At 37.0% G+C, this 24,877-nt stretch overlaps 1 protein-coding gene across 1 annotated transcript in view; it reads left to right on the forward strand.

The window, feature by feature from the left end:
• dchs2 (dachsous cadherin-related 2) overlaps positions 1-23,985 on the forward strand; it is a 172,217-nt gene extending 148,232 nt beyond the window's left edge. Inside the window, exons 15-20 of the mRNA XM_012955977.3 lie at positions 1,480-1,691; positions 3,524-3,675; positions 8,613-8,743; positions 9,350-9,636; positions 11,956-12,094; positions 18,576-23,985. Coding sequence (XP_012811431.2) covers positions 1,480-1,691; positions 3,524-3,675; positions 8,613-8,743; positions 9,350-9,636; positions 11,956-12,094; positions 18,576-21,184 — 3,530 coding nt within the window. The 3' untranslated portion in view covers positions 21,185-23,985. The remainder of the gene's footprint in view (positions 1-1,479; positions 1,692-3,523; positions 3,676-8,612; positions 8,744-9,349; positions 9,637-11,955; positions 12,095-18,575) is intronic.
• Positions 23,986-24,877: the final 892 nt, after the last annotated feature.

The following is a 24,877-nucleotide window of genomic DNA, read 5'->3' on the forward strand; positions in this document are numbered from 1 at the left end:
GCTGATTCACATGCTCTGCCAGTTACTGGGCTTAGGGACAGAAGCACAATATACTGTGTATACAGACTATAAATGTCCCAATATAAGGCTGAAGTAATTAATTTATATTCTCATTACATAGCAGTTAGCATCAGAATAATAATCAGCCCTGTAGCATCAGCTTCTATGACAGGCCAGCCATCATTTGCAATAAGCCCTAGGTTTAACTTAAAGGAACAGTAACATCAAAAAATGAAAGTGTATAAAAGTAACTAAAATATAATGTGCTGCTGCCCTGCACTGGTAAAAGTTGTGTGTTTACTTCAGAAAGTCTACTATAATTTATATAAATAAGCTGCTATGTAGCCATGGAGGCAGCCATTCAAAGGAGAAAAGGCACAGGCACATAGCAGATAACAGATAAAACACTATTGTATTCTACAGAACTTATCTGTTATCTGCTATGTAACCTGTGCCTTTTCCCCTTTGAATGGCTGCCTCCATGGCTACATAGCAGCATATTTATATAAATTATAGTAGACTTTCTGAAGTAAACACACAACTTTTACCAGTGCAGGGCAGCAGCACATTATATTTTAGTTACTTTTATACACTTTCATTTTTTGATGTTACTGTTCCTTTAACAGCAACTGCCATCAGCATGCAAGTGTCCCTGATGCTTTTAACAAAATACAGGATGTGTACAGCTTTGAAGGCCTGGATCATTACTGCTATAGAGATGATGAATGTTTAGACTGGTGCTTTAAAGGAGAAGGAAAGGTAAAAACGAATCAGAAAGGTCTACATAAATACTGCCATAAGCACTCAGTAATGCTGCACTGAGTTCTCTACCAATAGAAACACAGGATTTTTTTTTTTTGTGTATACATGTTCTTCTGTGGCAGACTTCCTTCTTTTAGAAAAATCCTTCAGGGCTCCTCCTCCCCTCCCATAAGAATTTACTCTCCCTCCCATTAGAATTTGCACCCCTTCCCAACTCTGTGTAATCTGAGCTACCAGCAGCCAGCTGCAGCACTGAAGCTACTGAGAGCTAAAATGGCAGCTGCTATCTTAAACAAACAGAGGGAGCGTCTAGGGCTGTTTGCACAGGTATGGTAAAGCTTTCTGGGAATAAATAAAACGTTCTAGCTTGCACTAATGTGGCTGATCTATTGGCAGTAAAATGCCTTTCCTTCTACTTTAAGTTCAGTATATAAAATATTGGCATTTTTAGCCATATTCGTTTTTGGGGTTTTGTTCTTCTTTAAGCAAGCAGTTACTATATATTTGCTGCAAAGATTGTTTTTTAAGGAACCTGTGATGTGCAAAATCTATAACCTCTTAACACTCAAAGAAATGGACTTGAATATGCATTCACGCTACCTTGTCTTTAGGCAATAATTACATGATAGCCAAGTTGTACTTGTGATAGAGTAAAAAGACATATACTGTATTTCTGGCCGTTTATTAACTAGTATCTTTTATCTTGATGTTAATTAGGAGACCTCATGGTAAAAGAACCCAGGCTCCTTGATTTTGAAACTGTCAATAAGTTCAACCTAATCATCTCCGCTGAAAGCAGTCAGTATACCACGTACTGCAGAGTAACAGTTTTCATCCAAGATGACAATGACAATGCACCTGTTTTTGACCAACTGGATTATATATCATTTGTATCAGAAGGACAACCCTTCAATACGTTTGTAATACAGGTAATTCTTGTTCAATTTTATGATTATTTTTACACAGTATTGCATATTGCATCAGCCTTTAACCTCCATATTACACTTGTTTTTCCATTCTAAAGTAAGATGTATGTAAACGTATATATGTAAAAATTTGCTGCAAAAAAAGCCCATAGACTGTAACAGCAGATATAAAGTGTCACAGCAGAAAAATAATTGCTTCAGAAAAGTCACCATGAAAAAACACCCATAGACTCCAACGTATTTTGCTTTGAAAAAGTCGCTACAGAAAATTGATTTCAATCTGGCAAATATTTTAGCTAAACATGTCTACTCTAGAATAAAAAATATTATTATTAATAATAATAATAATAATAATAATAATAATAGTGCTCATTTATAAATAATTGCTTGTGCTTTTCCCTGTAACCAGTTGCGCCTAGAACCATTTTCATTAAAGGTACTTAAATGCACACTTAGCACATATAGTTGTACTTGGCACCACTCAGTCCTTCCCACTTTCCATTTCAAATAAGGCACTGCTGCACTTATTGATGCAGGGGAACCCTGGAGCTACTGCTGCGTTCTGACCAGGCGGTAGTTCCAGGTTCCCCTTAGCACCCAATAGGCGCAGCATGCTAGTACCAAAAAAATAGGGCACACACATCACTCAAATACTGAACACCCGAATTGATGCCAGGCAGACTTGGAAAATATTCAGCACAATTGTGCCAATTTACAACGATAGCCAGATAGGCCAGGGTAAAAAGTGACAATTAAATAGGGGAGACAGGGCCACTACAGGCCTGCAGGGCAAGATAGAAAAATGGTGCATGTTGCAATCATGCAAATCTCCTTTGCCAGCAGTGAGGGGATGGTGTGGGTCAGCGTAGCATGTTGGCCTATGGGTGTCAAAAGGAAAATTAATGTCTGCGTCCGGTAAAAGGTATTGCATGGGTATACCAAGTATGGGTTCTGTTTAGTAAAGACCCAGTTACATTGTAAAAAGGCATAAGTGTCAGCAGATTTAATAAACAGTAATGGGAAAAGCTGTAGGTACTGGCAAATAATTATGGAAGCAAATGTATTGTGCTCTAGTTTCCGGTACATCAGTCACTGACACATTTTAGAGCAAATACAGTCAGAAAAGGTATTAACAAATGAACGCATTTATTAGTTCTGTACCTGTATGGTTCAACATGACAAATGTGGTGAAGCTTTAGCCAACCAAATGCCATTCTCATCTTTTGGGTGGTAGTGTTTAGCTCAACTGTCCAAATAATATTCAGACAATAATCTTCTATGTTGGAACAAATCATTTCAGCACTGAAAATAAACAGCATCAAAAAAGTATTGCTAACAAAAAGATCACTAAAATCTTCTGACTATTAATAAACCTGCCCCTGGTTCTTTTTGTGGAAGAAAATAGTAAAGAGATGGAGAAAGACATGAACAATACTGATATGCAATGAGATGTCACCAAGCAGTTTTTTTTATACAGTTATTTATTTTATTTATTGTTTTACTTATTTCATTAATGTACAAATTTTATTCTGCGAACAGTAATTTAAAAAAATATGAATTATGGGCTATTCATTTATGGTAAATTGTGGGAAAAGTGTGCAGAGTTCTTCTGAAATTGCTGTACAAAATTAACTGAATCTCTGTAATGATAGGAAATGAAATAAAGTCAAGTCCTACAACCATACTACACTGGAACTTGCCATTTTAATAGTTCCCTAATGCCAGCTGACATGTTCTCATTTATTTTATGCCCAGGATGTTGCTTTAAAACCTTAAAACATAATTTGATAGTAATGACTTCCAATAACAACATGCTACATTTTCTTGCTCCCAAGGTTTTTGCTGCAGATGGAGACAGTGGAATAAATGGGCAGATTGATTATTCTATAATAAGTGGTAATGAAAACAATGCGTTTGTACTCGATTCAAGACATGGCATCCTTTCTACTAATGTAATTCTTGATCGGGAAATAAAATCCTCCTACAGGTTTGTGACAACAATCCTTGGTATTTCTTGGTAGCTTAATGCCCTATATATATATATTGATAATGGGTGAGTGCAGAGGACCTCTTGTTGTTGTCATGTTATATCCTGTTCATGTTATAAAATAATTTGAAAAATTTGAGAAGCAGTCTTTGTGGTTGCAATTGTGGAGGGATTGTAGCAAGTGTTGTTGTAGTTAATGCCAATACATGATACAGATTGTATATATATTCATTTAGATATTGTTGTGCATTCCATGGATCATTAATAAACAAACAAACAAAATGGCTTCTTCCCTATCACCTAAACATGTTTTATGAAAAAATCACATATAGGCATGATGTTGCCCCATGCAATGGGCCTCCCAAGCTTTGCCTACAAATCATGTTGAGGATTCTTTCTTTAGCTTGGCATCAGTCTTGGAATGGGACTAATTGTCTTCTAATCCTTAACTTCTTTCAGTAATGTAATCATCAAGAACACAAGAGAAAAACCATGTCCCTTTTACTGACTTGTAATCCCTGTAAAATCAGATGCCTTACTCTAAAATTGTATCTTGTCTGGGAGAGTTTATGACCCTTTAGTCTCTTGTAAAGTAAGATGTCTTACCCTAGAACTTCATCTATGACCCTTTTACTATCCTGCAATACCTTGTCAGAGGCCTCAACCTGGAACTTTACCTTTGTGCTCTGTACTGGACATATTGCTGTGTTGTATTCTCTAGGCTACATCTGGACACAACCAGCAAAAGTGCAAAATAATGTAACAGTAAGTGGCAATTGGCAAGACCCTGGCAAGAATAAGACCCTGGATGGGATATGGGATATTTCTGTTTTTTGTAATCAGATGCCCCTGTACATGTATAGCTATTACTTTCTATATACTACGTCCCTTACTGGAAGCTCATATGCCCCCAGAATTATATTTGGTTCCCTGAGCAGACTGTAGATGTTACAGAATGTGCTATACTCCCTCTCTCTGTAAAGGCTGTAAATATTTATGTTTTGTTTTCCTCACATACTGGGGTTCTCTATTCCATCTGTATCTTTCCCTCTAGGCACCTAAATTCTCTCTGAATCTATCACCTACTAGGTTTGCTCACTTTGTTCACTCTTGATGCTCACATCAAAAAACACACAATACCTCCATAGTGGCGCTGACTATGCTTTCTATAGGCTTTCAAATCCTATCCAAAATTAGCATCTCACGGGTTCATTAGGTTCTCATTCCTGAGATCTCACAGAAATCGCCATAGAGACTTGTTCAAGTTAAGTTGCCATCATCCAGCTGTTGGATATCGAAGGGAAGACTGGAGAGGTGATTGCCCTGGTCACTGAATTTCACAATGAATGTACGCTGTTTGCACACCCAATTATGCTGCTGACAATTACAAGAAAGCCATTTCCAGAGATTTGACACAACTAATGATATTTTACAAATATTTAAAATGAAATTAGACAAATAGTAAAAAACTAAATTCCTTGGTAATTATACCAAATCAACAGGAAAGCTTAAAAATGATGGAATAATATCTGCAATATGGCAAGGGAAATGCAGACATTCATTACAGAGGAAACAAAACACTTTTCAAGATGTTCAGCAGTCCATTAGTAGCATTTTATAGGCATTTCTCTAACATTTGTTATTTTTTGAACTCTGTTTAAAATCTTGAAGTGCTATCTTAGAAATAACAAGTCATTAATTATGGTGCTCATGGACAGGAGGAGGTTTGGATTTTTCCTTCTGGCTTCTTTCCATGTTCATACAGCATTAAACCAATAAATCCCAACTAAAATGGTTGAACACATAATGCTGCAGACTTAAAGAATGAGCTAAAATGACTAACCTTGGTGTTATAGTATTCCAAGTTTTTGTTTATTGGGATCCATGAATGATCTGTTTTTCCCTGCTGAGGTTTAAGTACCAGAATTTTGCACCATTAGTGTCAACAGTTCATCAGTCATAAGAATGATCTGTTTTTGGAAGAGGAATACAGAAAGGTTCTTGTGTTTTTTGAATGCAGACTTTTTTTATACTCTCTGTATGAAGCTGGATGCATATTTTAAAGTCTATGACAGGGATAAGAAAAGTGTGTCAGACAAGAACATACAATACTGTGCCATCCAATAGAGTGTAATGTTAGAATGAAGCCAAATGTCGACTCCTTGCCTTGGGATATTGTCAGGTAGTTATGCAGGATATGGTGGTTTGTACATATTTTATACCATTACACAAATATATTCAACATGTTTTCTTAATTTTGGAAGAAGGAATGGAATACAGTTGTTTAATTTATGTTACATGCACACTATTCTTTAAGAGAATCCTTTAATCAATAAATCCTTTAATCAATAATAAATATAGTGTTCGTTTTAACTTATGTACAAGAAACATATAAATTAAGTGCTATTAATTTGACAGCACTGAATCGCTTTTATATTTACAGTATATATATTAACCTCTTCTATTATACTCACTCCCTTACTTTACAATGCATCATGCCTTATTTAAAGGAAAAACATTTATTCCTAAGTACTGATGAGCGAATCTGCCCTGATGAAATGATGAACAACGAAAAATTGGTGAAATGCATTGAAGTCAATGGGCAACAATTTTTTTCGTTACACGTGACCATTTTTTCTTACATGTGCTGATCTTTTTCTCACCCCAAATGCATCAGTCAGCAAGCGTTTTTTCTCACTCCTACAGTGTGACTTTTAGGTGACAAATTTTTTTACGCTTTGCAATTTTTTCTTAAGAACACAACTTTTTTTTCTCACTCCAATACATTAAAGTCAAGGGTCGTGTTTTTTTCTGCAAAACACTTTTTTCTCTATGCGGCAATAGGTTTTTACTACACAGTCAATGCACTTTAAGATAAAACCTCCTTTCTTCTAATCTCAAAGAGGATGCCCTCATAATGCTAGTTTCCTTCTTCTCTATGCAAACCATCTTGCCTTGTCCAACCAATCTTAGTTACGGAGACCCTGCATTTACTGTTTTAGCTTGGCTATCCATCTTGCCATTTTGGGACTTTTTGGTCCATCATATCTTTATAAATTCTGGAAACCAATACTCTGCATCCTCTAGACTGGGCATATGCAGGCTTTATACAGAGAGTATTACAGAACAGTATCCCTAAATGTCAAAGAGAGGCAGAAGCTGTCTACAGTCTATTATCAATAAGTACTCTTGGGTCCTTCCCTATCAAGCATTTAATTCAAAAAATCATATCCCATTAAATTTGTAATCATACTGCACATGTTAAACCCTAAAGGTAAAGTTTCCTCTCTTTTATTTACACTAAATCACAATTGTTACCTGCTACAATGGTTATTTATAATAAATCCTACATAGGTTCAGTTACTGTGTATAGCAGGGGGCTCAAACTCAATTTACCTGGGGGCCGCAGGAGGCAAAGTCAGGATGAGGCTGGGCCGCATAAGGGATTTCACAAAAAATTGGCTTTCAAGGGATAATGCAAGGCACGGCAGGCGGGAGCTGCTGATTGCGGAAATGACGTTATGCCATCATAACAGTTATTATGGGAAGACGTTCTGTGTGCACAATTAGCTCCTTAGCAGCTAATTGTGCACACAGAACGTCTTCCCATAATAACTGTTATGATGGCATAACGTCATTTCCGCAATCAGCAGCTCCCGCCCGCTGTGCCTTGCATTATCCCTTGAATCGCAATGAAAATCGTGATCCATTCATTGCTTCTGAGAAGGCGTTGGTGCGGGCCACAAAATATTGTACCGAGGGCCGCAGATGGCCCCCGGGCCGCGAGTTTGAGACCCCTGGTGTATAGTTTATTGAGCAAACATTGAACGCAATGCCAAACTCATTGATAGACAATTTTTTCACATGAAGGAAGGTGGCTCCCCTCAAACATTGAATTAGGTGATGTCCTCATAAAACATTTAAAAGATTCTTAGCAGTTACAGTGTGTGCAGGTTTCCTTGAGAAGAATGCTGAATCTTCTTTAACTCTTCCCAAGCCTAATGCTTGACACAACACGCTGCTGCTAAATTCTTGCAGCTAATAGCAAGATATAAGTCATTTCAGACCACCCTTGAAGCTGCAATAGGCTCCAGCTACCGACTTGGCCAGCTGCTCCTGTGCTGTCTTTGTTTATTTTTATTTTTTTCCAAGCTGTTCTTAGAAGTAATTATCAGGGAAATGATTAACATAACATATATACAGTTTTTTGAGTACTTTTAAATGATGCATACTTATTTCAAGTGCCAGGGTCATTTAATATGTACCTGATCAAACTGAGTTCTAGCAGAGTTCTGAACTGAACAAAGCCCTGTCCAATCCACCAAGATATTGTTAGAGCTGCACTTTTCATTTTAAACCAGCTACATTCCTGGTGCATGTCTCTATAAGACACTACTTTAATACAGGGAAGGACCTTGATAAATAGGCGTGAAACATAACTTCCCGGTGCGCAAAATAATGCAAAGAAGGCATTTGTTAATATTGGTGGCCTGTCATCTAAATAGAACCACTACTAGCTACCACATGTAAGTATTTACTTTTATAGCCAATCATAGCTTGAATTTAACTGGACATTTAATAACCATACAATATGTGACTATACCTTCACTGGTCTAGCAATGAATGTTTAAGTTGAATTAGGCCAAATTTAGGCACAAGACTCTGAATATCAGTAAATTATACTGATACCTTTCCATGGTAAGTACGCCAGCACTCACTTAAGATGTAGAATCCTTCTACCGGTATAATCATTTTAAAATATGTAACATGAAATAGAGAATTTGAAGAAGTTCACAAATGAATTCAGCTGAGCCATACACCATATTTTGGAATGTCTGTATTAAATTTCCATTTTACTGACTTTTCAATGCTTTGGTTTCACCAACAAACATTTTAACTGTATCTGTGCGTTATTGATCATAATGTGTTCATTGCAGGTTGACTGTTCAGGCAACTGATCGAGGTTCTCCCAGTTGCTCTTCAACAAGCGTAGTTACAGTATTGATTCTGGATATCAATGACAATGCGCCCACAATTCCCCCTATGAATACTGTGTTGATTGCAGAAGGTAAACTTTCATAAATGTGTAATGCAAGAAAAACTGACATTCAGTATGGACAGAAATGCTATTACTTGCTATTACTATAATAATAATGTACAGGGACAGTAGTATGTCTCAAGCTATCCTAGATATTTATCTTTATAGATATTTGGTTTGCTCTTTCAAAATGTCTCAAAATAAGCTAAAATATTTAGTGGTATATCTCCTCCATCTCTACTTTTGACAATACAACTTAGTTTTCCTCTTATTTAGACTGCACCACATTCAATAGATTATCATACCTGCAATATCTCCACACCTTACTACTTACCTTTACTCACCCCTAGAACCCATGCTGTGTTGCATGATGGGAATATACAATTTATTTTTAGTTAATTTACAAAAACTGCTGAAATATGTATTCACCTGCTCTTATTCTACCCATCTATCCATTTGCTGTTCCCCTTTTAACAATGCTAGTGCTGCCTGTTCCAGTCAACCTTGGATACAGAAGGCAAAGGCCAGGATGGAAATTAAAACATAATTTTATAAATCATTGCATTAATAAAAAATCTTGAAGCTGCTGCTACTTCTTTTCTCCAAAATTATTCTTAGAACTATTTTTCATTTCAGATGCTGCTCCTGGATACAGCATTGGAAGTATTTCTGCAAATGATGTGGACTTAAGGCCAGACTTGTCATATACTTTTACAGAAAATGGAAATCCTGGTTTGAAATTTGCCATTGATAGATATTCTGGAATTATAACACTAACTGAGTCATTGGATTACGAAGAATCATCTCAGCACTGTCTAAGGATCCAAGCCTCCGATTCAGTATATCATACAGAGGCAGAGCTTATTATTAAGGTTCTGGATGTGAATGACAATCCTCCTGTATTTACTCAGAATATATATAAGGTAAATGTTTAATGCACGAGCAAAAGGGAATAAACGTAACAATAAAAATGGCCAATTCTTGTGACAAGAACTTTTATTACATATACATATGGGTGTAACTATCTAACTCCTTTGCATCTTACATGCCTTATTTATGTATCTTGTTATACTGAATATAAGGTATACGAGACAAAGTGTTTTATGAAGAAGCTGAACAAATGGTTCTATATTCAGTGACGCCACAAGGGTGCAAGCCCAATAGGCGCCATAGAGAAATGACATATCGAAGGTATTAGTGATTTTTGTTACCACTAATAATAGTGAAATTTGGATCAACCTGCTAATATCACTATGATAGTTGCTCTATTAGGAGAGTATCTTCCATCTGAGAGATGTGTTATTTCTCATGTAATTGTATTGAATTAGGTCTACCTCTGGGAAACTTGTCATTCAACTTAACTATTCCTGTGCATGGTCAGGGAGACTCCACTATCAAGTCTTTAACTTTACAGAAGCTACTGCAGATAACATGGTATGGCAGAATTCCAGAATTCTAGTAAGGTCTAGGTAGGCTAGAGACCCTCTTCCTACAGAATATGGTAGATAGTCTTTGGGTGGTGTAGGAGTTGTGTTTACAGGTTGAGACTGGATGGAGTAGCTGACTAGGGTAAGCGAACTTCTGACAATGTAAGGATAGGGAACTTGGGGTGTTGAGGGATAAACTAGAGTGTACAGAACCTGGATATGGAAGATGCATCTAGCACTGGCATGGTTTTTTGGTATGGTTTGTTCTATGATGATTCACTGTCATTTGTGTCTGACTGCCAGAAACCAGTTCTTCAGTGCTCCTGGCCTCTTTACGACTTATACACTGTACTTCTATTTATTAGATTTCATTAGATGAGAGATATTTCCTCCCCCAAAGTGAGGATAAACATATTAACTGCCTCACTTGGGTCTTTAAAGCTGAATTTAACCTTGCTGCCTGTCTAACGCAATGCAAAGTGAATCTGACTACCTCTCAAAACATTCCATGTGACACCTTCTGATGGTGCAGAATAAACTGAATGTCTCAGTTATTTGCTAAAGCTGCCAACATACATGGACACCCTAGACTGAGTCTGAAGCTTCTGGGATTTTAGAGCAATGAAACCTTTTATACAATTAATAGGTAAAAGTCTTTTCAAATTACAAGATTTTGTAGCTAATTCTTGACCTGTTTGACACCTCTGAGGCCTGTGTATAGTATGTAATGAGCCCCCTGGAAGAGGAGGAAGTATTTAGATCTGAGGACAGAAAAATAACAATCTTGGCTCATGATAATGTAGCATGTCTGCTCACCATTTAAAATGCATCACAGCAGTGTCTTTAATTTTACTCTAGAGGCCAATTTGAGTCTAACAGACATCAATACTGCTTGTTAAAATGTATGTCATTTTAGACTTTGACTAACTGTGTCATAATTGGGCTGCAGATCAAAATGTGCTGACTCATAGGAACCACAGAGTTTGACAAATGGTTTATGCACAGGCATTTCTACACATGGATTTAAATATTCATCTGATTCCTCTTTAATTGAACCCAGAGTTTCCCTTGTGCAACAACATATTTTAATGAAGCATAATTTTTGTCCTACACAAAGAAAATAATGGACTTTTCAAATGGTCTATTTATTTTTTAACCAAATTCCGAAGCTGTAAAATAATAGCGAAGCATTCTAAATTAAATCTTAATTGATATTTCTTTTGGCTTGCTAAAAAAGCTTGCCACTGGGACATTTCCTTAAACAGCAAGATGCAGGAGAGCAGTCAGATGTATCTGTAATGTTGTCTCAGCCTTGATTGCAGTGTGATGTATGAAACACTATACCAGTTTTACACTGTACCTCTCACAAACGGGCAAACATGCAATAATCCTTTCAAATAGACTATTCATTTTGGCGCAATGAACTGTATGGGCACTTTAACTATGTTTAATTCTTTATTTGCTTTATATGTCGATTCCGCTTGACTTTTGGAACTTTCTCTCCCAGTTCCAAAACTAGAAGGTCAAATCTAAAACACAAGTGATCTCTGTGCCTAAAAAATGTATATATTTATAAATATATATATATTTTATATCCCTTTCTGAAGGTAATCATATTTACATTGTCTGCAAGTGGTATTACTGTTGCTATCTATACTGACTTTCCTTAATAAGAGCAAAACATATGGCAACTTCTATTCAAAAATACTTCATTTGTTTCTCCATCGAATGATAAACTCAAATAAAAGTTTTTTTGTAATATATTTATAAATGTAGTAGACTTGTATATTTTTCATGATGTTCCTTTGCTTGAAGGTTGCATTGCCTGAACTGACTGAATCAAACACATTTATTACAACTGTATCAGCTACAGACCAGGATTCTGAGATCTATGGCCCCATTACTTACAAGATCATTTCACCCTTAAAAGGATTTGTTATTAACACAACAAGTGGTAAGTTACTTATTTAGATTTCAGTGTACTAATTCTGGTAATGTTCCACCCATTTCCCAGACCTAAAGGGGAGGTAAAAAATACTGACACCAACATATGTGAATTATACATTTTTGTTGATAAATTGTTAACATACAGTGTGTTCGCTAAGCAAACTGTACTGGTAACCTTATAATGGTAAAATCTAAAAATAATAGTCCAGTAATTAAGTGTAATTAAATGTAAAACAGCATTTGTGTCTGACTATGTTAAAAAATTGTATCCCATATATTATGTGTGTCCAGGACAAATATATTTCCTGTGAAAAGATCTCAGCATTAAAATATCATGGTTTGCCAGCCACTTTCACACTCTTGGAGTCCGTTATCCAGAAAGTTTCAAAATATGGGATGGCCACCTCCCATACACTCCATATTAAGTAAAGAATTTTAATTTTCTTTTTCTCTGTAATAATACAACAGTAGCTTGTCCTTGATGGGAACAAAGCTGCAGGAATTCAAATTGGAAGCAAAACCATCTTATGTCCTGGAAGTCCTATCATAAAAATAATTTAGACCCCATTTTATAAATTGGGTAAAGTTTTTCTAATCTTAACTCACAGCAAGAGTTATAAGTAACAATAATTAGAACAATTTTGATTGTAAAGGGGAATGAGGTGTGGTTGTTCCCTGTCTATTGGCTTCTTTGTGATTGCTAAGGAGCGTTTAGCCAATCTTCACTCGCCAGTTTAAAGTATTTGGCATTATTTTGGCAGAAAAAAATAGCTAAACTGATCTTTTGCTCAAATTTATATTTGACTCACAGCAGGTCCCAAAATAAAGGTGGCTTAGCTGTCCCATACATGTTTCCATCCTTTTCAGCTACTCAGCTATGACATGGTGATTAACCATATGCAGAAAATACATCAACAGTTCTGTCTGCAGCTATGATTTGCACATTTGATCATGTGGTTCACCTCGCCACTTTGGAAGTGGATGCAAAAACTAGTAACCCAACCACTGTGGGGGAACACATACCACTTCTGGGCACTCAGGGGGAAAAATATGCATTACAGGTGTTCACAGAGATAAATATAGAGATAGATAGAGAGAGAGAAAGAGATAGATAGATAGATAGATATGCCCTTCAAACAGGTGGGTAGGGCATTCGATCTAGCCGAGGATAATAGGACAGTGATAAAGGCTGGCTAGTGTTTAGCAACCTTTAGTCGCAGGTGCTTTCCCCTCAGGTTTGAAAATCAATGTAAAATGCATTAGTCAATTCTGTAATATCTTTTAGTAAATATGTTTCTAGTGCTTCCTTAGCGCATCAGGGTTAGAGCAGGAATTTTAGCAGCAAAACATATAGGGGCTGATTATCTAATGCAGGTGTTAAATTGCAGTGTTTTAAATTATTTCTTAGAATATCAAATATAATAAAATACAGTATAATAAATAATACATTGTTAAATAGGTAAAATAATAGTAGATGATAGATTGGAAAATGGGCCATTATTGGCTATTAAAATGTGGCCAAGCTTGATAATCCAAATGTCATGTATGCTGTCTTAACCACAGGTCAGAAAGACAATTGACTTGTTCCCCCATGTAACAGAACATTCCCTTCAATACATATTGTTCCTTGGAACAATGAGCTAACATGTTGGACATATGGTATTTTTAGAGGAAATGTGTGTCTAATTTTAATTTGTACTTAGAGAACTGTTTTTGAAAACTAGCACTACTGTTTTTATGCGTACTAAAGCCTAATTATGCAAATATATTTATTGGCTTTCTCCTAAAATTAACGAGTTATAGAAAGCATGTTATATTAGAACTCATCCAGACTACTGTTTCCAATACCATTGCAGTCAGACTGCCTGTCTTTATTGATTTTATTTAGTCTTATTTTACTGCAGGCATCTATTCGATACAATGCTGACCCATTGCATTAAAGTCAAATATAGGTTTGTAGTATGTAGTGGGCAATGGGACATAAACTATCACACCAACTCCTGTATATTGCCTCACCTACACAGCCAATCAAAGATTTCACAAGAGTTTGCAGTGCTACTCCATTTAGATAATACTGTATCTCCAGGCAACGGCTTATATTTTTTGGCCAATATGTTGTTAATCTTTGATGAAGAAATATAAGTTTGCACGTTACTGTTGGTAGTTTTATCTACTGGAACCTTATTTTATATAACTCAGAGATAAGCCAGTTTTGCAGAAATGGTTCCTTATTGTAAGTCTGATAGTATCTGATAGTTTATCAGATAAGGAGCTTCCGTTACAAGGAAAGCAGTCTCATAATTGCCTTAGCTCTAATTCTCCCTTAGCTAATGTAAACATCAGAGGGAGAAGTAATAATCTCCGCTGCATGCTGGCTAATGCGCGTAGCTTGTCGGGTAAATTAGGGGAGCTGCAAGCTATTGCATGTATTGAAAATTATGATTTAATAGGTATCACTGAGACCTGGTGGGATGATAAATGCGACTGGGCTGTGAATTTAAATGGGTATACACTTTTTAGGAGGGACAGAGAGATTAAAAAGGGTGGAGGGGTTTGTCTTTACGTAAAGTCAGACTTAAAGCCATGTAATAAAGATATTACCAATGAAAACGTCGAATCTCTTTGGGTAGAAATTTCAGTAGGGCTGAAGGTCACAAAGAAAATGATCATTGGTGTATGTTATAAACCACCCCGTATAGATGAGGGGGATGAGGCCCAGCTATTGTTGCAAATGGAGGAGGCTTCAAAACTGGGTCAAGTTGTTGTTATGGGGGACTTTAATTATCCGGACATTGACTGGAGTAATGGGGTGGCTAAGTCAGAAAAAGCTAGTAGGTTTGTAAATATGCTAAATGACAACTTTTTATTTCAGGCAGTTCAAGAACCCACTAGGAATGACGCTATTTTGGACCTGGTGATTTCTAATAATAATGAACTTATCTCTAACATTTGTGTGGGTGAGCATTTGGGGAACAGTGATCACAACATGGTCTCCTTTGAGATAATGCTGCAGAGACAGCGCTATAAGGGAGTAACTAAAACACTCAATTTTAGACGTGCAGACTTTGCCAGTATAAGGGCATCTCTGCAATGTGTCAACTGGGAAAGGCTTTTCATGGGGTTAGACACAGAAGGAAAATGGAACATCTTTAAAACATTGCTTTGTAGGTATACGCAACAGTATATCCCCCTAGTAAGCAAGGAGAGGCATCGCAAAGCAAAACCTTTATGGCTGAATAAAAGTGTTATTGTCGAGGTTGGTAAGAAAAAACGTGCTTTTAGGGCATTCAAGTTAGCTGGGACAGCAGAAACTTTCATCAGGTACAAGGAAGCAAATAAAGCATGCAAAAAAGCTATCAGGCAAGCTAAAATAGAGATGGAAAGGGATATTGCTGCTAGGAGTAAAAAGAATCCAAAATTATTTTTTAATTATGTGAATAGTAAAAAAATGAAGCAAGAAGGGGTGGGAACTTTATTATCACGGGGGGGTACGTTGGTTGATGAAAACGGGGAAAAAGCTGAAATTTTGAACTCTTATTTTTCATCTGTCTATACATCTGAGGAGCCAGATAATGAAGGCTTCCCTTGTAATATGCCCAGTTCTAGTAATTTAGCTACTGACGCATGGGTCACTCGGGAGGAAATTCAAAAGAGACTTGAACATGTAAAGGTAAACAAAGGTCCAGGGCCGGATGGGATTCATCCCAGGGTATTAAATGAGCTGAGCGCTGTGATTGCCAAACCTCTTCACTTAATTTTTCAGGATTCATTGAGGTCTGGCATGGTGCCAAGAGACTGGCGGATTGCTAATGTGGTGCCGTTATTTAAAAAGGGATCCCGTTCTCAGCCTGAAAACTATAGGCCTGTTAGTCTGACATCAGTAGTAGGAAAACTTTTGGAAGGGGTAATAAGGGATAGGGTACTTGAATACATTGCAGTTCACAATACTATTAGTTTGTGCCAGCATGGTTTTATGCGTAACAGATCTTGCCAGACTAATTTAGTTGCCTTTTATGAGGAGGTGAGTAGGAACCTTGATGCTGGAATGGCAGTTGATGTCATCTACTTGGACTTTGCTAAAGCGTTTGATACAGTACCTCACAGAAGGTTAATGATCAAATTAAGGAATATTGGCCTAGAACATAATATTTGTAATTGGATAGAGAACTGGCTGAAGGATAGAGTACAAAGAGTGGTTGTAAATGGAACATTTTCTAATTGGACCAGTGTGGTTAGTGGAGTACCGCAGGGGTCAGTCCTTGGGCCTTTGCTGTTTAACTTGTTTATTAATGACCTGGAGGTGGGCATAGACAGTATTGTTTCTATTTTTGCTGATGACACTAAATTGTGCAAAACTATAAGTTCCATGCAGGATGCTGCCGCTTTGCAGAGCGATTTGACAAAATTAGATAACTGGGCAGCAAACTGGAAAATGAGGTTCAATGTTGATAAGTGCAAAGTTATGCACTTTGGTAGAAATAATATAAACGCAAACTATCTACTGAATGGTAGTGTGTTGGGGGTATCCTTAATGGAGAAGGATCTAGGGGTTTTTGTTGATAACAAGTTGTCTAATTCCAGGCAGTGTCATTCTGTGGCTACTAAAGCAAATAAAGTGCTGTCTTGTATAAAAAAGGGCATTGACTCAAGGGATGAGAACATAATTTTGCCCCTTTATAGGTCCCTGGTAAGGCCTCACCTTGAGTATGCAGTGCAGTTTTGGGCTCCAGTCCTTAAGAAGGATATTAATGAGCTGGAGAGAGTGCAGAGACGTGCAACTAAACTGGTTAAGGGGATGGAAGATTTAAACTATGAGGTTAGACTGTCGAGGTTGGGGTTGTTTTCTCTGGAAAAGAGGCGCTTGCGAGGGGACATGATTACTCTGTACAAGTACATTAGAGGGGATTATAGGCAGTTGGGGGATGTTCTTTTTTCCCATAAAAACAATCAACGCACCAGAGGTCACCCCTTTAGATTAGAGGAACGGAGCTTCCATTTGAAGCAGCGTAGGTGGTTTTTCACGGTGAGGGCAGTGAGGTTATGGAATGCCCTTCCTAGTGATGTGGTAATGGCAGATTCTGTTAATGCCTTTAAGAGGGGCCTGGATGAGTTCTTGATCAATCAGAATATCCAAGGCTATTGTGATACTAATATCTACAGTTAGTACTAGTGGTTGTATTTATAGTTTATGTATGTGAGTATATATTGGTAGGTGTGGGTTAGGTGTGCTGGGTTTACTTGGATGGGTTGAACTTGATGGACACAGGTCTTTTTTCAACCCTATGTAACTATGTAACTAACTATGTAATAAGGGAAAACATTCCTGGGAAACATTCAGCCACACAGAATGAAATGTATAACATAAAGCTTCAACGCACCATTCTGTACTATGTAATATACCTGTATATTTGCCATCCTAGCTCACCTGTCTTGGGTTGTCTTTCAGGTGACACCAATGGCAGTCTTAGGCTGGTCCAGACTGACAGCCAGAGGGGCTGCTGTAAGATGCCATAGACAGTCACTATTTATTACACTGCTGTAGGCCCTTTGGGACCTGTATAATACCAAGGCCTATTTTGAATCCCAGTCCAGATCTTGACTCATGTGTTCCTTTTAGAACATACCTGTCATCAGTGAATGTCCCTAACATTACATTAAGTACTATATTATTGTCTTACATGTATGTTGTATTTTAATGCATTGGCTCTGTTCCAAAAATATGGTTGATGGTTTGCTATTTTAGATTCAATTTGTGTATTTAAATGTCCAGGGCAATACACAAGCAATATATTGCAGCTAATTATGATTACTAACTACAGCCCATGAACAATATCACTGAATTTGACTTTAAACCCACATTTGTAAACCTTCCACTAGTGTAAGTAAGCCTTTGCAATTAGGGCCTATCGTCACAACTGCTGAAGCTACAGCATATGTGCTGTATATTAAATATATAAAGTTGCTAATCATATAATATATCTTCACTATGGTAGTATAGAGCTGACTGTACAGTGGCTGTGTATGGAGCCAAAACAGTGGCATCCTAGAGAGATAGCTGATCACATCCTAGTCACATAATGACTGGAAAAGCTGTAAAATTCCATTGGATTAAGGGCTGTATTGCACTGGATAGTGCTTAATTGGCAGCTCTGAACTGGTCCCCATGTAATCTGATAAGTGGCACAGAGCCCAATCTGTCAGAACATCCTGATTTGACCCAACAATTGGGTGGACTAATTGTACAAAGATCCATTAAGTTGGTGATCTTATTTAGTAAGTTTACTGTTCATTGTTTTAGCGACATTCCCTACCAGTCATATAAACTGAAGAAGCCACTAGGATGATTAATGAAACGTTTTCAAGAAAAACTCAGAAAAGTCCAGTTGTTTTAGACTTAATTCTACTAGATATTGTTTTAGCTCTTTTTTTAATGTTTGATTATTTTACTTTCCCAATCTGTAAAATAATTTTCTTTCTATGCGTTTCAGGCTCGGTATACACAGATATGCCTTTGGGAAAAGAGAATAAAAGTACAGAGATTCAAATTTTGATCGTGGCCATGGATAATGGCAGCCCACCATTAACTTCCACTGCAATGCTTTCAGTTACTATACTTGATGTCAACAATTATGCCCCAACATTTTCTGAAGACATTTACTATGTCAATGTCAGTGAAGATGCCTTAGTAGGGGATACAGTTCTCACATTAACAGCAATGGATTTGGATTGGTCACCTAAAAATGCACTCATTGACTTTTCTATTATTGGTGGCAATGCCCATAACCTGTTCTATTTGGAGAGCAGTGAAGTACTCTCCCATATTCCTTTTATAGTAACTGGAAAACTTATAATAAATCAGCCTTTGGATTTTGAAGTTGCCTCTGCACATAGGTTAGACATATTTGTGTCGAATCAAGGGTTTCCTCCACTAAATTCTAGTGCAACCATTATAATAAATATCCTGGATTCAAATGACAACCCCCCGCTGTTCAGCAATTCTGAATACCATGTAAGTGTGAGAGAGCACTATCCATTAAAAAGTACAATAATTATCATTTCAGCAACTGACTCTGATACAGGAGAAAATGCAGATATTACATATAGTATTGTGTCTGGAAATGATGAAAATGTTTTCACGATTGATGCACAAAATGGTACTGTTACACTGGTGCAGCCTCTGGATTATGAAGAAACCATGAAATATTCACTGACTTTACAAGCTAGGGATGGGCATGGAAGCAAAAGAAATGTGGCGTTTGCCTTACTGTCCATCACTGTACTGGATGAGAATGACTTTGCACCAAAGTTCCTTTTCCAGAGCCAAAGCTGCAATATCTATGAAAACGTGCCATTCTTTTCACCTGTATGTTCAGTTAATGCCATTGACTTGGATTCTGGACAGTATGGTATCCTGAGCTTCTCCATTCAGTCATCCTGCTTTAATGACCAACAGCACCCAGCTACTTTTTTAATTGATTCATTAACTGGAGATATTTATACTAAGCACAGAATTGATTATGAAATGCAGGAAAGACACTGCCTTGTAGTGCAGGTGAAAGACAGAAGTGAGTCCTCTGCTTGTGTTTTAGTTTATATAGACATTGAGGGAGAAGATGAGTTTCAGCCAGTTTTTTATCAAAACCAATATTTATTTGACTTGCCAGAAGAGAACATAGGAGGACAGGAAATTGGCAAAGTAGGGGCCTTAGATAATGATGAAGGACTTGATGGAGTAGTGCATTATTTTCTTGAGAAACCGTCTCAGTTTTTTTCCATTAATATGACAAGTGGGATGATATACTTAACAAGGACTGTCCATAAGAAAAGAAGTAATACAAGGAAGAATGATGAATTTATTGAGTTCCATGTAAAAGCGCATAGTCCAAAATTTGATTCTAAGTCAGCAATGTGTACTGTGAGAGTTAACATTTCTTCAGCGCTTGAAGATTACCCCGTTATGTCGGCAAACATACTTTCCATCACTTTCAGCATTTCTTTTGTGGTTTTCTTGCTTTTGGCTATAAGTCTTATTGGTATTATCCTGAGACATAAGAAGAAAGAAGTTGTAAATCCTTGTGGGATTAAGGATCTTGCCATTCCAGCACCTGATTCAAACGGAAAAGACTGCAAAAGTAAAGAATGTCCAAAATATGATCATATCAAAACTAGCATTTCTCCAGATACCCCTGAGTGGCTGGGTTTAGTTGATATAAGAGAAAAGAAAGATACAGGGCCTAAATGCAGGAATTCAGACTCTAGTGGACATGGCTCAACAGAAGGAGAAACTGCTGAAGATGAAGAAATCAAAATGATCAATGAATATCCTATTAGGAAAGAATCTGGATCCGTTCTGAGTGATAGAGCCTCTCGGGTGCCAGACTCTGGAATCCCTAGAGACTCTGATTTGCTGTCTTGTGAGTCTGATGAAACTGACCTGGTGTTGAGGACAGAAAGCACAGAGAGTATAGTCATTCTTAGACATGGTAAAGATGAATGTAATTCAAATAATATTCATGACAAGGAACTGCCACACACCAATCACAGTCCTCTAAAAAAAAGTAAAGATACGCCTTTGCATAACAGGATGGACTACATATTTGTTCCAACACCACATGAATCAAGATATGGGTCTCTTGCATCACTGGTGGCATCTGACGAGGATCTAAGAGGAAGTTATAATTGGGACTATTTGCTGAGCTGGGAACCAAGATTTCAGGCTCTTTCTTCAGTGTTCTGCGATATTGGAAAGTTAAAGGATGAGAAGATGCACAGGCATGGCTTACCAAAACAGAAAAAACCTTTTATATTTCCACCTCCTTTAATTACATCTGTAGCACAGCCAGGTATAAGGGCTGTGCCCCCACGAATGCCAACTATAATGTCTGGACAAACATTTTTAAAATACCCACGTTCTCCTTTTTTCACTAATCTTGCATGTCAGCCTTCACCCATGAGCCCAACATTTTCTCCTTCTCTATCCATGCTCACAGTACATACTCCTTCAACCTCTCCTGTGCTGTCAGGTACTGGTGTTTCTGGAACTTCTATGCCCAGCCTGTCAGAAGAACTATTAATACAACAAGAGTTTCAAGTGTAAACCTTAAGGAATTTATGGCCAATTAGCACTTATATGGACCAAATAAAGCATATCCTATGTAACCCATTCTGTTTGCTACAGATAACAAGGAAATATTGACATTCTGCTTGTAACACTGAAACTTTCTAAATCAGACAGTAAGTCAATGGAGTGTTAGGTCAACAAAATGTTATCTTAAGAAAATGTCTCAATCTTTTTTATTCTTGTTGTAATGAACTGCACACATATTCCTTCTCTCTTTGTACATTTACTTTCCAAATGTACATATAAGAAAATGTTGACAGCAGTAAGCTCATTTTTACAGATTAAGACCTCAGCATATTCATGTATTATATTTAGGTTCAAATTTAATTTAGTATACAACTTCCCAGTTTTTATTAACTACTAAACTTCTAACTATTTGATTTCATATGGCTATTTATTGTCAATATTGTATAGGTGCTGTAGGTTCTAAAAGTGCCTTCCTTAAATAGCCAGAGAGATTTCTCATCATGCTGCACTATTGTTGCCATATGAAATATGCTATAAATTGTTGCCCAGATGCACATTAGGAACAGTCAATAGACGAGCATATACTATAACAGGAATTTAAATGTCATAAACTATTCATAATAAATCATCCTATTCATTTATGAACTGCACAGATGCCTTCCAGTTAAGTTTAGAACTGAGGAAATCACCTTCCTTCCAGTAGGAAAGTGCCTAAGGAAGGCACTTTTCCAGTCATATTGTCCCATACGGCACACCCATACCTGGAATACCTGAATTCCTATCTTGCTGTGCTTTTCTGCCTATAACAACCCTCTTTGGCTGTGGGCCTGGCTCTCAGCTACTCAGGTGCCGCCAGGTCTTACTACATATGAATTCAGTCCCCACAGGGAAAAGCAAGGGAGACAAACATATACTGCAGGGATGGAGCTAGTAAGGAAAGAGCTGGACATAGTCAGACAGGTCAGTACCAGATAAAAGCCATAGAAGTGTTCGACAAACCCAAAGTCAGGAACAAGCCAGGGTCAAAACCAGGAACCAACATAGTGGACAGGACCAGGGAAGCAGGAAACAGCAATGGGAAGCAGAGCACCTAGGAACAAGCAAGCTTGACCAATAATGGGCAATTAATGAGTTCAGAACTGTGGATTTTTTAGGCAGAATGATGGATAACACTAAGTACCTGTGGCCAGATTGTCAGCAGCTGAATAAGGCTTGCCAACTTAACCAGGCAGGGATACCAAGGATTGATTTGCTCACAAATAGCTCAAGATGCTGTTGGTACTGGGCTATAAAAAAGGAAATATTGAAAACCTAATAAAAACCCTATATATAGAGTTGGTTATATCTGGCCTCATTTTTACATGCCATTCCATTAATAGGTGCAAAATAAGGACACATGTATGGCCTATATCTAAATAAATATTATGATTCTCATAGCAATTCTCTTTTACTAGGGCTGCACCAAACATCAGTCCCTTAAATCCTATTGGCACCTTCCATATTCAGTGTTCTCTGAAAGAGGCCTGAGCTGCAAAATTTCATTTATACCAAGGTTAGAACGGCCTATGTAGTTGAAGCATTGAACTCATTATTGTGATCTGGTAAGATGACAGCAACAGAAAGAACACTGTAGTCTCCATTCACTAAAGCTGCAGTAAGTGTCCTTTCTGCCTTTGTTACTTCTAGAATTACAAATCTATCTTGAGTGAGTGAGCATGCACATTAGCATTTTTAAACAAATGAAAAAATAAAAATGAATATCAAATCATTTCCATGATTTCACTTGTTTAAGCTTGATGGATCAAGAAGTTATACAATATTAGCTGCCAATATCTCCCACATCATTACCCAATAAAAATAACTCCAGTCGCATTGCATGAATGAATGAAGAGATAAAATGACCTTACATTTTATTAACCCAAGAGTTATTTCTTATTGCTCTAAGTGAAAGGACAGGGCAATCTGTATTTTTGGAAGGTTAGAGATGCAAATATATAAATATATGAATCTTGTGATTTCTACAAGTTGGGCAGATGCTCAGCCAGCCCACTTAAACATGACCTAACAGTATCCTCAGGATGGGTCAAATTAAAGGCACCTATTCAGGGATTGTTAATTAACAGTTACCCATAACAACCAATCAGGAATCAGATCAGACTTCTGCAGATGGAATCCTAAAAGCAAATGAACCCACAAACTTTTGTTTCTATGCTTTTCACAGTGCAGCTAATTTAGATTGTATATTATTATATTTTATAAATTCTATATGTTTACATAGTGAAACAAAACTGACAGACAAAATTGTGGTTTATTAGGACCATATCTAATCCGTCTTTTGTCATAGAAATCTAGTTTCCTACATACAGTTGTTTTCTATTTTTCACAAGGGGAATAGTACACTATTTCTAATGCCATGTGCCATATTTGGTGCTTCATTTAATCCCTAGCTTTATCATTTCAAAACCAAAAGGAAACCAAACAAAGAGCAGTCGAGCCCTCTCCCAAAGTACAACTATACTATATAATGTTTGGTACCAAATACTATAGGCTGTAAATGTTATGTTTATTGAAATTTACTGATAGTATTGTTTTATATTTTATACATACATTGCATTCAACTTACAGAATGATAAAGTTATTTATGGATTATATAAATACTTTCTGTTTTGACAAAATACTATTTCAAGGCAATTGTCCTAATTCAGTGTTTTCAGTTCAACTTTCATTTAAGCCAAAATAAAGAATTTGTATATATCTTTTTTTTATAATAATATGCAAAAAAAATATACAAAGAAATAATGTTTAAGTCACTTGTGGCTTGTGTTTATTTATGTCTGGTAACTGCAGGAGAATGTGGGCATTTTATCTTCAGAATGATGAAGGAGAACAGTCAGAAGATCACACGGGGACATCTGGCTTGATGTCAGAATTCATATATTTATACATTCCAGTTCTTCTACCAGCAGGTATATCATTTATATATGGTGCACACAGAGAACTCCAGGTACTGCCTGGGTGCATGGTTAACATAACATAATTAGTAAGCACAAACAAACCGCACTCACAGGACTTGTATGAAGCAAAAGAATGGTGTTTAATTCAACGTTTCGGCTTAGACTCAAGCCATCTTCAGAACAATTTTACACACAATTACAATGTGATCAAGTGAGGTCTGTAGTAACCCATAGGGCCGGTAAGTTGAGGATAATAACACTTCATTTTAAAGAAATCATTTTTCTGGCTGTCTCATTATTAGCACTGTCAGTAAAGAGTGACAGTCAGTGCCTGTGTGTACTCGATAATGACAAAATCACCCTTTTTTCCAGTATTATACCTTGCATTAATACAAGGATGCAAAGATTTCACAGTTATGAAAACACAGTTGCCATTAACAGTTCATGAATATGTTTTCCCATAATTAGAAAATTAAATTTCTGCAGAAAATTTCCCACCAGGCTGAAGGGATTTCAATTTATTTTTTTTTAAAGAAAATCTATTATATAGGCACCCAAGGGCCGCAACCAAAAAGCCACCACCCTAGGCATAGGCCCTCAGGTCCTGCCTTCTGACATACCCTGTATTGACCACTATTTTGCAAATACATATTTGCTAAAAGAAATGTGTCACTTAAAGATGATACATATATAGATAAGTTACCGACATCACAATGAGCACACACAGTATAACCATGCGCTCCTTAGC

Source organism: Xenopus tropicalis, chromosome 1 (assembly GCF_000004195.4).
Source record: "Xenopus tropicalis strain Nigerian chromosome 1, UCB_Xtro_10.0, whole genome shotgun sequence".
In the NCBI taxonomy this organism is placed as follows: Eukaryota; Metazoa; Chordata; class Amphibia; order Anura; family Pipidae; genus Xenopus; species Xenopus tropicalis.